Source organism: Urocampus carinirostris, chromosome 6 (assembly GCF_059441175.1).
Source record: "Urocampus carinirostris isolate Australia breed hairy pipefish chromosome 6, RoL_Ucar_1.0, whole genome shotgun sequence".
NCBI classification, from domain to species: domain Eukaryota; kingdom Metazoa; phylum Chordata; class Actinopteri; order Syngnathiformes; family Syngnathidae; genus Urocampus; species Urocampus carinirostris.
Genome location: NC_142354.1, coordinates 24868137 through 24882595, shown reverse-complemented (window position 1 = coordinate 24882595; position 14459 = coordinate 24868137). Strand labels below are relative to the sequence as shown.

Sequence of the window (14459 nt, the reverse complement as noted above, 5' to 3'; positions counted from 1 at the left end):
ATTTTGTTCCAGCTGAGGCTCTTGATTTTGGACTTCGGGAGACCAGAGAGTAGTGCATTACAGGAATTGAGACAGGAGGTAACAAACGCATGAATTATAATCTCCGCATCCGACTGGGACAGCATAGGGCGAATTTTAGCAATGTTACGAAGATGGAAGAAAGCTTTTCTAGTAATATTCTTCACGTGTGTTTGAAGAGACAGATCGGGGTCAAATATGACACCTACATTTTTGACTGAGTCACTCTGGGTGATATTACATTTGTCAATGTTCAGAGCAGTTTTTGAGAAGCATTTGGGTGGACCAATAATTAACATTTCTGTATTTTCAGAGTTAAGGGACAAGATGTTGAGTGACATCCATTCTTTTATCTCAGTGAGGCAAACCTCCAAATGTCCACAGTTTAGTGTGGCAGAATGCTCCATCAGAAGATATAGTTGAGTGTCATCTACGTAGCAATGGAAACTGATTTTATTCTTGCGAATAATATCACCTAATGGAAGCATGTAAATGCTGGAAAGAAGGAGGCCAGGTACTGAACCCTGCGGAACACCACAGGTAACACTAAAAGGCTCAGATGTCTCTTCACCACATTTAACACTGTGCGTCCTATCTGAGAGGTAGTATCTGAACCATAAGAGGTCGGTTCCTGAGAGACCAATCCATTTTTCCAACCGTTCACGTAAGATATTATGGTCCACAGTGTCAAAGGCAGCACTAAGGTCCAGCAGCAACAAGAGTGATGAAGCGCTGGAGTCTATTGCCAGAGAAGATCATTGGTTACCTTAATCAGGGCTGTCTCAGTTAAGTGGTTACTGTACAAAACATGACCCAAACACCAAAAAAGATTACTTCAATCAAAGAAGACATTTTAAATAAAAATAATGTGTTCAAATGCAATTATTTGAGTATCAAATATGTTTTTGCATTCAAACACTTTATTTCTTTGATTAAAACGGCTTTTTTTGACTTTTTTTGATTGAATGATAAAGACATAAATCTACCGCCATACTTCTTGAGAGTTGACGCGCATCTTTTAAAATGTCACCCTCCCAAAGGAGGGCGCTCCCGAGCCAGCACACTCCATGACACAGTAGAAGAAGAATTCATACTGTAAACAAGGATATGGCCGACGAGAGGGGCGGTGGGGAAGACAACAATAACGAAAACATGGGCAACCAGCTTCAGCTCTTTCCGGGTAAGTGCTCAACTCTTCGGTATACAGCCGTCTCCTTTCCCGTCTCTCGGGAAGTAATCATTCCAATCTGTCATTATGACATGTTTTATCGTGATGGCAGGCTACCTGCAGCCTCCCGTAGCACAACTTTCAACTGCGTTTATGGCTAGCTTTGCCTCTCCAGTGACTTGTATCTCTCGCCGTGTCAAAACAGGCAACGCGGAGGACGAAGACGAGGAGGAAGATGAAATGGAGTCCGAAGACCGAGACAACGAGGCGTCAACGAAGCCCAGCGTTATTACATTCGACCCAAGTCTACCTACATCACATGCTGTGAGTGAGGGACTCTGCACAAATCCCTCTTAACGTGTTTGTTTTGAAACCGCACTCCTGGCTTTCGACAGTACCTTGGCTCAGACATGGAGGAGTTTCACGGCCGCACTGTCCACGACGACGACAGCTGTCAGACTATTCCTGTGCTGCCACACTCTGCAGTGATGCTGCTGCCTGGGCAGACCTTGCCTTTGCAGCTCTTTTGCACGGAGGAGGTCAGCATGATAAGGAATGTCATACAAAGGGATCGAACCTTTGCTGTGCTAGCACACAGGTACATAACTGCCAAACTATACTGCAAAAATACGATTGCATGTCAAGGACATTGTATTACAGTTGTATAACTCATTTTATGATAGAGTACATACACATACATATACAGAAGAAGCATTGTACTGATTGGAGACTGATGCATTCTGTTTGACACTGGAGCTTTGACAGACTCTGCTGCTATGCCGAAAGCAAGAGTGGTGCTAGAAATCAAATAGACTGAACTATTTCAAGGAGTATTTCCCACGCTGCGTTGTTCACATTTTTGTTTTGTTTTACCTTTCTTTTTAATCGAGCATTTTTCATCATATTTAGGTATATCCTGCCCCTAACTAAGGAACAGAGAATTTCGAAAATGCTATAATTTGGGGGGGTGCTTGCGTTGAATTTTGGAGTGTTTTTGCTGGTTACATGGGCTGTTTATGCCATCTTTCAGACAATCTGCTTCACACAAGCAAGTGCAGTGGTACCTCTACTTACGAATTCAATATGTTCTGGAAGTAGCTTTGTAACTAAAGCATTCGTAAGTAGAGACGCTTTATGAATGTAAATGTGCTAATCCGTTTGAAGCCCTGCAAAGTAAGATATTTTTCTTATTAAATCATAAAAAAAGCATCAGAACATGAAACAAGTGTATGTTAAAATTAGATCACCGTACAAAAAAAACAAGATTAAAGGAAAAAATAAAAATATTCTATTACCCTTTAACTTTGACTGGGGACATGAAGAGCATGTCGGGATTAGCACAAACGCACCGGATTGCCTGGTAGAAATCTGGGAGCGGCAAATGGCAGGGCAAACTGTTCTGTATTTTTTACTTGGTATCCTTAATAGGCCTTTGTAACTAGAGACAATATTTTCTCGTTCAGGTACTTTGTGACCTAAAACTTTTGTATGTAGAAATATTTGTAAGTTGAAGTACCACTTACTTGACAATTAAAACGATCAACATATGCAATAGTTATGACAAAAAGGGGCACAGCAGAAAAAATAAATATCTTACATTATCCCTAAGAGAATTGCCTGTGAACTGGTCTGACTTCATTAACCACCATTCCACCCTAATTTTAAATCGCGATCCAAATCAATAAAATATCCCACCATTTGCAATGAAACACCTAACGCAATGTAGCGTAAATAAGTAATAGTATTATTTTTGGGGGCCACATTTGACCCGTTCAGCCTTTTTAAGTTGTGCTGTTTGTTTTGTTTTGCAGTGACTCAAGCGAGCTGGATGCGGAGTTCGGAACAACAGCAGAAATCTACGCGTACCGCGTGGAGCAAGAGTACGGTATTGAGACGGTCAAAGTGAAGGCTGTGGGCAGACAGAGATTTAAAGTCCACGACATTAGAACTCAGGCAGATGGGTATGTTGAAATCATCTACTAATTCACTCACATACCTGGAATTGTGGCTGTTAAATGCTCATGTATGCATTTTTGAAAAATAGCTTTTACTCAAAGGTGCGGTGTAGGATTTTAATACAGAGACCCGTCACTATTTTATGCTTCAGTAATCACTGGTTCACTCTTTTGCAGGAAAAAAAAAATCAATCAATCAAAAAGATTGGGAAAATATATTTATTTAGAAAAAAATCATTGAATAAAATAAACAACGGATACCTCCAGTATCATCGAGGATGTTTCGGGCAGCCAATATTCAAGCCGATTGGCCATTCAGTTTTAAAAAAAAAAAGATGATCAAAAAAACAAATGAAGCAAAGAACGCTTTCCACACTGACATACCACTGATAGGCCAGCACCCCTTGACTTGAGATCTCCAATCCCAATTCATGCCATCGTGTCTTTCATATTGTATTGTGAGCTTACACCTGCTCTGCATTCCCTGCATCTCGCTGAGAAGAATTTGTGTTCCGCGCCTTCGTTGTGCCGCCAAAGCAGAGCATCTCTTGCTCTCTCAGGTTTGCTCTCTCAGGTTTGCTCTCTCAGTCGGCCATTCGGCAGGGCTTTGAACAAATTACGGCCCTCACTTAAATGAAACATCAACGGATTTTAAATGAATCTGGGTCTCAATTTGTTCTCTCTCTCTCTTTCGCTCTCTCATTCAGTAAGTTGGCATGTCCGCTCTAATGAAGTCTAATCAAGTCCAGCTACCGCAGCCTCCCCGTGTGGAGCTTGCTTGTTCTCCCAGTGCTTGTGTGGGTTTCCTTCGGGCACTCCGTTTTCCTCCCATACTCTAAACACATGCATGTCAGATTAATTGGCCGGTCCAAATTGTCCCTAGGTGTGACTAAGCGAGTGAATTGTCTTTCTCTGTGTGCCCGCTGGCTGGCAACCAGTTCAGGGTGTCCCCTGAAAAAGATGAGGAAGCTACATAAACCAGAACACAAAAGAAGAAATTAATTAATATTTATCAATGATTAATAATTAGCCTATTAGTTTTCAAGTATCCGAGCACTTTCACTGTTAACAGCAGAGTAGGTTGCAGCAGGTTGCTGTTTTCTAATTACCGTTTTTATTTGTTCATGTATAACACGCACTCGTGTATAACCTACACCTGCTTATAATGCACATCCCTAATTTTTATTTAAAAATCGGTATTCAATTTTGTTTCACTTTTTCTAAATTCAAACTAAGCAACAAATGTTGAATATGTGCGGCCATAGTTAAAATTATTTATTGAAATGGAAACTATAAATGCAATTCCAACATAAAATTTATAGTGTATTCATTTATGACCTTTAAATTCCGATTTATCGACAGACACACCAAAGAGCCTTTACCCATGTTGTGCTTTTTTGCCTTCATTTTTATCTTTTAGGGCTACTTTCTGTATTCTCCATTCTCTAACATTCATCTCTGTTACCTTGAATAAAAACAGTGTGGTAATGAGATAACATCTAACGCTCATACCACTGTGACCCGGGTTTGATTCCTGTTGCATCCAATGATTTGCGATTGTGGTCAGCAATATTTTTCGACTTAAAATCATATACGGTACACGTACTTAAACTTTGCACTCTTTTTTTTGGTTAAAATAAAAGTTACACACGAAAAAAATACAGTTTTTCAGGAGGCAGTGTGAGTAAATGATTTTGGTAACAATTTTTGAGTGGACATGTTATTTGAGGTTCCTCTGCCCGCCCAAAATCTTATTTTTCCTCTTTATTTTTTTATAATTTTTTTTTAGAGCAAAACCAAGTTCCTGTGAAAAGTTAGTGTAAAAACAGTATCTGCTGGATATTGCCCATTATATATATATATATATATATATATATATATATATATATATATATAAAATTAAATGTTTTACTAAAAAAGGTAAAAAATAACAATGTAAAAATATAAAAAAAATGTATCAAAGTAAAGTAAATTATAAAATAATCACAACATAAATTTTCTCCAAGCCAAAAAAAAAACCCTTACCCGTTGAAGACACAAAACATATGTACATTATCAATTTGCGCAATTTTTTTACTATTTGAGTGTCAAACACAAGGCTGAGGTTTAAATGTTTGAAACCTTTCATTGTGGCAGTGTACTGTACCTATAGAATTGTTTTCACTGAAAAAAATCTACCCTGGACAAGGCATAAGCTGCTTAGGGCCCCGCAAACATTAGGGGGGCCCCAAGAATGGTTAACTTTTTGGGGGCCAACATTGTCCTCAGTGTCGCTTGTTGTGTCCACTAAAAATTACCTTTACAGAAGTACAACAAAAATACTACACAATAACTACAAAACTAAATATCAAATATAGTACTTAAGAAACACGGACCTCATGTAATATTTTGCTTTCATTCTGAAAATAAAAACATGTATTTCTACAAGAATACTACAACAATAAAACTATATTACAAATACTACTACAAAATGATTTACTCCAAAAATACTACAAAAAGAAAACTATAGTAATATTACAAAAATACCAAAGAAATATGACAAAAATACCAATAAGGAAAAATTGCAAAAATTCTACAAAAATACAGCTTTGAAATACATCAATTATACTTTTACTGATATACTAAAAAAATACCATTACATAATACTTTAATGTTAAAAAACTACCAGAGAAATATTACTACAAAAATACTACGACGAGAGGTTTCCAACAGTAATACCGTAAATTACACCGATAGTGATACTGCAAAAATTCTCCTGTGGAAATATTACACAAATAAAACTACAGTAACACTGTACTACAAAAATACTACAGAAATACAATTCTTATATACAAATACTACAAAATACAAACAGATAAACTACAAAAATACTAAAAAAAATAATACTTCAGTAATACTACAAAAATATTCTAATCACAAAACGACTGTAATAATGCAAAAGTACTATGAAAATAATACAGATATACCACAGAAACTCTACTTTCGAAATACAACAAAAGTACCACAGAAATACAAAAAAAATACTACTATGGAAATACTACATAAAATTACTTCAGAAATACTACAAAATAGTACAAAAATAAAACTACAGTAACGCAACAAAAAAAAACTACAGAACTACAATAAAAATCCGACTTCATAAATACTAAAAACAAACTTAAAAAAACAAACTACAGTAATACTTCAAAACAAACAAATGACGTTCTAGAATAGGGACCTAATGTACTATTTTGCTGTAATTGTGGTTGTTTCAAAACCGATTTGATGACACGAATCTATTTAAAAAGAAGTATAATATGTCACATGCGGCCCCTGACTCCAAATAGTTGCCCACCCCTAAAGTAGAATATGGAATGAGTTCAAGTAGGTGTGCAAATGAACAAGTAAAAGGGGCCCCAAATCCAATTTTGCTTAGGGTCCCATGAAGGTTTGGGCCGGTCCTGACCCTGCATCTCAAGGTTGAGGAAAAACTGGTTTCATGATTTTTGCAAGACACACGCAATCGTTTCCATCTTATAAAGACCGCTAGGTGGCAGTATTATTCTGCAAAAATACTCTTCCTGTGTCATACACACTTGTTGAGATCTTTTATTCATATTCAACTCTCGAATTGAGCTGATAACCTTTTTCATTAAATGACAATATTGTCTGTTCAGGTTCATTGTTTGTAATAGGGAGCGTTTTGTTTAAATTAAGACAGCCACTGCATGTTGCCGACTTTTTAAAACACGGAGATACTTAAAAAGAATGGAAGACCTTACCTAATAAGCACAAATTAATTATTGATTGAATGAATCATCCCTCTACTTTGTTCAATTGCCATCACAAGCCCAGGTTGTACAGATGTACTGTAAAATTCTAATTGGAGCTCGCCATCATGTCTGGCGAGGACATGTAAACCTCAAGTCGTTTCTCACTCAGCATAATGCGTGTCATGTTTTGTTTTATGTAACTGTTTGCCTAAAAATAATCTCGAAAGGTCGTTAGCGCCTTTTAATTATCCTCCTTGAGTCCCGATTGACGGCGGCACAGATGAAGAAAAAGTAATACTATCAGCGAGTGGCGACTTTAATGATCACAAATATGGCTCCGGGGTGACAGCTAAGCTGTCATTGTAGAACAAATCTCGTAAATTAAATCAGCTGATCTTAGAGGAATACTTTCATAAAGATTTTATAACACGCTTCAAAGTTAACATTTGTCATCTTTATATTTCTTTGCCTTTTTTTAAGAATTCTACAGGCCAAAGTCCAGATCCTTCCAGAACAAATCCTTCCAGATCCTCTTTCTGCTGTTCAGCTGACGCCCCTCTCCAGGCTAGTCGTGCACCCTTCGTCCAAGCCCCCGACGCAGAGCTGCAAGAAGGCTGAATGCTGCTACAGACAGGTCAAATTTACATTTACATCTAACTGCCTTGTTTGGAAGTCTTTAATTTGTTCAAAATCTAACATTTACCTAACAAGCTTTCTAAGATTCATTTTTAAAGCAGCACAACCATTGTTTCAGAAGAGACAGAGCCTTGATTTTAACTGTGCTTATCAGCTTGTATTGTCCCTTCACTCACAGCACTTGGTTAAAATTCAAGTTCTTGGAGTCATGGACACTGCAATTATGCTTTAAACCACTGGGATTGGAGCATTTTGGAGGCTTCGTACAGGTGCTTGAAATCCTTGAAAACGCTTTAATTTGAATGTTTTCAAGGATTAAAAAGTGCTTGCATTTTTAGTGACGTGCATGTAAATGCTTGAAATTGTTGCTATTTTTCACAACAAGTCTGCATAAAAATGACCCCGACACTGCTCTCTGGTGGCTTCGCACTGCCATTACATTTCTTTCCCATGGTTACCGGCAGTTGGCATTAGTTTGTATGGCATTGTCCTATGAAGCGCCATCGCCCCCTACGGGTCACGCCCAAGTGGAACGGTGCATGCTACACCTAAACAGGGCACTATGAAATGTATATTATTGCAAAGATTACGCATCAATTATGGGTATTTATCATTGAAAAAAAAAATAAGGTAGAATTTCGGTAAATTGTAACATCCTGCAACTGGAAATGTAAGACACATTTTACCATCAATTTACCCAACACCTATATAAGGAGAGATTCATCCAAATATTTACACATGCATTGTTTATATCCACAAATATATCTGCGATTTACTTAAGATCTAAAAATAATATTAAAATTACGATTAAAATCCAAAAATGTAAATTGCAGATATAATTGTGGATGTGCAAAATACATGATTCAAACCGGATTTCTTCTTAGGAAATTTAAACATCCATGAAAGTGCATGAATTTGGCTGTGAAAAAATGTGTACGAACCCTGTGTACCAAGCCCCAAATCCCTTTTTCTTTTACCGATAATAACCTCAATGTTTGTGAGGTTTTACGGTGGTAAATCATGGTATTTGGGCCATGTTTAATCAGTCAACACATACTGCTGATCAAGATAAGGTCAAGAGACCACATCGGTACCGTGATCAAAAATAGCGTGATACGCAGATAAAATTGAATGCCTTTTCCTGAGTCATTTACAGGAACTACCTACTGATCTAGTTATTCTTATGATTATTATTGTTATTAGTAATGTTATCAGCAGACCAAGCCGCAAGAAGAATATCAGACCGGGCCCATGGTACAGAAAATGTTGCCGACCACTGCTTTATACCATAGGTAGCAGTCATGAGTCATGAAAATCTGCCACCTGAGCACAATTTTCACTTTAGGAATTACATTTTTTATGCACAAGCTTAAACGGCCTTAATATCAAGAAGTGATGTAGAAAAGTGGGACTAGGACATCAGAAATTAAATTGCGTCTCTGCCATTGTTTCTCTGTGCAACATCTAGACCAGGGGTGTCATACTAATTTGTGACATCATGCTCGTCCCCACTTTTTGTAGTTGTTTTTTGTTACTTTCTGGTACTCTGTGATGGATGATTCATCATTTGCTCTACATTTGTTTAAAAGGTAAGGTATTTTGAAACATTACTCACTAAAAAATAACCAACCCTACAACACTAAGCTTGTGGCTATAAAGGTAACGTTGGCAGCTTGGAACAATTTAGCAGTTTACTCGCTACCATCCAGTGATTCTAGAAACTGTAGGAAAATGATCATTTACAGAAAAACAATGTGGTGTCAACAGAAAGTTAATTGCTGTAAGCACGATATAAAAATGTATCCCAGCACTGCAGTTTCCCGTGCATGACTTTCGGTGCACGCACCATTGGCACAGGGTGAAAATGAACACAATAAAAGTGATTTCATAACAAGAACATCAAGTACCTTTTTACTAAGGAGATATATATAAAATGCCCATGCTTAATTCCAACTGGCCTTGTAACCCAGTATCTATCTTGCTAGTTACCCGAACATGCCCTGAATTATCCAACATTTTGCTTTTATCCTTTTGCTCATTTACCAGATTTCAGTGTCCCTGTTGCATTTATTATGATAAGAACTCCTGGTGATGCATCACTTTTATGCCCTCACATCCATTTCCAAGGTCCAAGTTGTTTTTTAATTTTATCTCGGTCTCGAGTATGTCAATACACATGTATTTCCAAGCGAATCTTCAACGCGTTCGACAGAGGCAGCAATGGTGACAAAGGCCTGATATGGCGGTCGCGAGTCAAAAAGCTCCAAACTCCGTACAGTTTTATGATCATCATTGTCATTCATTATTCATTCAATTCTTCATAGTTCGTGGGACCGCTAGAGCCCAGCTGAGTGGACTTTATTTCAACAAAGTAAACTCATCTTTTTATTATTATTATTATTATTATTATTAACTCTAATATTTTTCCTTTTGCAGCAAACAATTGTCAACCCTAAAAATTTGGGGTTTTTTTCTTAGTTTTTTTAGATACTAATATATATATATATATATATATATATATATATATATAAGTAAGATACTACCTTCATATTGTCTTTACAAGCACTTTAATACATTATTTTGGGGCTGGGCAAATATTGATTTGATTAATTGGTCGTTTTAAAAACTTAGAATTAGAAAATTTCTAAATAACCCAAAGCTAGTGATGATTAGTAAATCAGTTGTTACTAGTTAACTAATTAATTGCCACATTTAAGCAGGTTAGTCACAAGCTATGAATATATTTTTCTTTTGCATGTCCTAGTAGTGTTGCATTAAAATTCTCAAAATATTTTTTTATTGTCCAAACATTTCTCAAGTAATTTCTTTTTTATGAATAAAAGTTTATTCAATAAATGTGTTGCTGTTGCTGAAAGTTCGGGTTCCTTGTTTGAGGTATCCTTAAAAAGTTGGAACTTAAGTATGAGTTAAGAACTCCTAACTTAGTTCAAAGAACCTTTATTGAAAAAAATCCACATCAATCTTACTTCTATTAAATCTGTTCAGAAAGCGTAACACATTAAGTGAGATTAAAGGGAGGTGCAGTTTGGATAGTGAATTTATCCTCTGCATTGCAGTATTTTGTTACTATAGCACGAAAATAGTAGATGAAAGAAAAGGCCCGTTTCAGAAACAGTCCAAACCCGCAAAAAAGATGAAAAAGGAAAAGTTTATTCGAGCGCATCTAAGAAATGCTGGTATACTTGCTCTTGCAACATACGGAGTTTGACAGGGGTTGCAATAATGACAGAAGCCATATGTTGGCTTCAGCGAGTAGAAAAGTTCCAAATTCCATACAGCACCTTTAAATATCTATCATTTATCAATTAAAACTTGTAATCATCCACATCGTCTGATGTTTTTTGAGGGGTACGGTTGGGCGGGGGATGTTTCAAATGCTTGTTTTTGACCTCTGAATGGTTTGGAAAAAAAAAAGAAATTTTTACCTGTACATTGGTCCTAAAATGGAAAATAAAACTGAGAAAGAGACCATGTTTGGCCGTGCAGTTTTCACTGCAAAGCTGCCACGATTTCCACAATGCATGCTGTTGATGGTGACCAACAGTCTAACTTGAACTATTTGTACACACGCAGACATGGTGGATGTACAGTCTGTACCTTCGATATTTTTAACATACCGGCCGTCTGTTGTTTATCTTAGAGGAAGTTTCACTGTGCCAGTCTGACCCCGTGGCCGCCCTGGGTTTACGCCCTCTACGACTCCGTAAGCCGCTGAGAATAATTTGTCATTGCAACATCAGCGAACTGGACGTGAAAGTAAACCTTGCACCTCTTCCCGCAGGAGTCGCTCATGAACCGGGTCAAGAAGCAACTCCATGAATGGGACAAGAATCTGAAGGACGACTCCCTCCCTACGAACGCTATAGGTCAGCCTTGGTGCTGGGTTTTTTTTTTTTTTTTTTTTTTTTTTTTTTTTTTTTTTTTTTTTTTTTTTGCACGTTGACGACTGCTCACATACACAGACAGACGCAATTTGTCTCTTTGTTTGTGTTCCCACTCCTTCCACTCCCCCCTCCTTCCAATCTGGCTACTGTCAGATTTCTCCTACCGAGTGGCGGCCTGTCTGCCCATAGACGACTCGCTCCGGCTTCAGCTGCTGAAGATCGGCAGTGCCATTCAGAGGCTTCGCTGTGAGCTTGACATCATGGATCGGGTAAAAAAAACAAAAAGTGAAAAAGCACACCCAGATGCAAAACATCACTTATTACTTGGGGGGGGATTGCTAGGTAGTAATAGAACATAAATAAAATAATAAATAAAAATAGAATAATAAAATTAAATCCTAATTTCTAAAAGCAGCAGTTTGAAAATGTGCTGAATTGAGAAATCCAGTGAAGAAATTTACATTTTTAACTTAAATAACTCAAAACAGTTGATGATTATTTAAAGCAGGGGTGGGCAAACTTTTTGAGTTGCGGGCCGCATTAGATTCAAAGATTTTGCAGAGGGGCGGGGAAGGAAGGAAAAAAAAATTGACATTAAGGGACACTGGGGACCTGAGCAGCACAAAAACTACAACTATATAGGAGATATTTTGGTAAATAAATTATTTACATGACAAAAATAAATAAATAAAATAATTCACAAAAAATATAAAAATATATTTTTATGGGCAAAGAGAACATTAAGGAACACCGGGAACAAGAATGACCCCAAAACATTTTTTAGCTGTTGAACCATCCATCCGTCCATTATCTGCACCGCTTATCCTCAGTAAGGTCGCGGGTAGCTGTTGAACCTTTTTTTACCATATATTATCATTCCATTTATGCTATTTTCGTCTGTGGGCCTGATTTATAAGACTGGTGGGTCGTATGTGGCTCGCAGGCTGTACGTTGCCCACCTCTGTCTCAAAGCTTGTATCGGGTAGCAAAATGTGAATGTAGTGGTTTAAAAACTTGTTATTAATATGTGTAACTTAATTGTTTTTTTATACAAGCTGTAAATAATTATTTTATTGGACAATCCACTACAGTAAAAGTAAAAAGATCCAACGATAGTAAAAATCTGTAAAGCAGTTACATTTGTTTCTGTGCAATTATTATACAACAAAATATTCTACACTTAAATAAAAGTAGAGGGAAAAACATTTTCTCAAAAAAAGAACTGTATACTGTTCATGGTATCCTTTAAAACAAATATTTTTTTTAGTTATTTTTTTGTTTTTTTTACACAGTGCAAATCCGTGCAGCAGCAAGCCTATTAAAGGTTAACTGCGTTATAGCGATCGATTACTGTCTTATTTAATTGGCGTACAGCACCACCAAAAAATTAAATAAAGTAGTACACTCAAAGTTCTAGTGGTAATTGATCTGTGACGATCACTGTACTTTGATAAAGCAAGTAGGAAATAATTTGAAATTATTCATCTTAATGGATGTCAGTGACTCCAAAAAGCATTTTTTTATTCCAAGATGCAATTACTTCAGAAATGATCACATACTGTAGTCCTGGTATGAATGTCGGACTTCTTTTTTATACCACTTTTGGGGAAATTTCAGCTGGTTTTTTTCTGTGGGGTAACACAACCAAGTCGTCTAAATGTAAAAATAAGTACACTGGAAGCATGAGGGTAAAAAAAATATTATTTTTGTAATCACGCATACCATTTGTTTTTATTTTTTGTTTCAAGTCATAATCATCTAAAATAACTGGAAAAAAATTGATTTTTTTTTTATTCATTCATGGGGGGAATATCACCCAGCTCTTCTACTCGGAATTGCCAAATACCAGCGTTGGGCACGTTACTTTAAAATAGTTAGTAGTTAGAGTTAACTACAACTTCTTTCGAAAAGTAAGTAAGTGAGTTAGTAACTGAGTTACTTTATAATAAAAGTAACTAGTTACTTGGAAAAATAACTACTTCCACTGCTTTAAAAAGCTGTTGTATGTCAAAGAATTCAAATTTTTCTGAGCCGTATTTGAGTCAGTTGAATAAATAAGAACAGACGGGTAGTTGGCTTTTAGGAACTTGTAATATTTATTGTACCTGACCAGCAAAAGTTTTTTCCCACACTTGAAGTGCAACAAAAAGTAACAGTAAACAATATAATAAAATAACAATAAGCAGTAAACAATATAAAGTGTGTTGAATACATTAAATCTAACTCTCACAACCTGAGACATCTGGTCAAGTAGATATAGCCTCCTGTATTTCAAGTAAGTTGTTCACAAAAGTTAATTGTAAAACAATGTAAATTAAGTTTCACTCTATAGAATATATTACAATTTCTAGTCAGACAATTGTTTAAGTAGACATGCTACCGTGCTTCAAGCATTTCACACTAAACGGTTCAACAAAATAAAGTGTGTTCAACACCACAGTGTAAAATAAATAAATCAAACTTTCACAACCTGAGACAACTGGTCAAGTAGAAATCTGCAACTGCACTTCAATTATTTTGTTCCCAACAAAAGTCAAAAGTAAAACAATATAAAGTGACTAGCCAGTCCTCTCTACCTCTCTCCCTCCCTTCCCTCCGTCTCTATTCTCCCCCTCTATCCCCCTCTACAATTAGTGTTTAAAAACGCAGAAACTACTGGAACAAATCTTACACTAGTTTACCCCGAATGAGATGTTAAGTATTGTGAATTTAATGGCGCTCTTACTCGTGATAGTAGGTAGGCTGTTCTCCATTGCGTGACGTCATCACGCACGCACCGTTTTTTTGTGTTATTGTAGATGGCTGCCATGTTACATTGAATGAGAGCTGTGTTTACGTTCATGGGTCGCTGGTGAATAAATAGCCAAAAGGCTGACCGAGGATGTCCTGTTTATCTATGCTTATTTCCACTTGAGAAAGTAACACAGCGCTATTGACCGACAGTAACAGTAACTGCGGGAAAAGTAATTAGTTAGATTAACACTGCCAAATACCGATGCCGTGTTTCAGTGCAGATAACATCGCC

The 14459-nt window shown here is 36.8% G+C and overlaps 1 protein-coding gene across 1 annotated transcript in view; it reads left to right on the top strand.

Moving 5' to 3' along the window:
• Window positions 1-1077: 1077 nt before the first annotated feature.
• Window positions 1078-14459, top strand: part of crbn (cereblon) — a 28006-nt gene continuing 14624 nt past the window's right edge. The window contains exons 1-8 of the mRNA XM_088338405.1: window positions 1078-1198; window positions 1392-1510; window positions 1582-1784; window positions 2998-3147; window positions 7374-7527; window positions 11191-11253; window positions 11332-11416; window positions 11588-11703. Coding sequence (XP_088194531.1) covers window positions 1126-1198; window positions 1392-1510; window positions 1582-1784; window positions 2998-3147; window positions 7374-7527; window positions 11191-11253; window positions 11332-11416; window positions 11588-11703 — 963 coding nt within the window. The 5' untranslated portion in view covers window positions 1078-1125. The remainder of the gene's footprint in view (window positions 1199-1391; window positions 1511-1581; window positions 1785-2997; window positions 3148-7373; window positions 7528-11190; window positions 11254-11331; window positions 11417-11587; window positions 11704-14459) is intronic.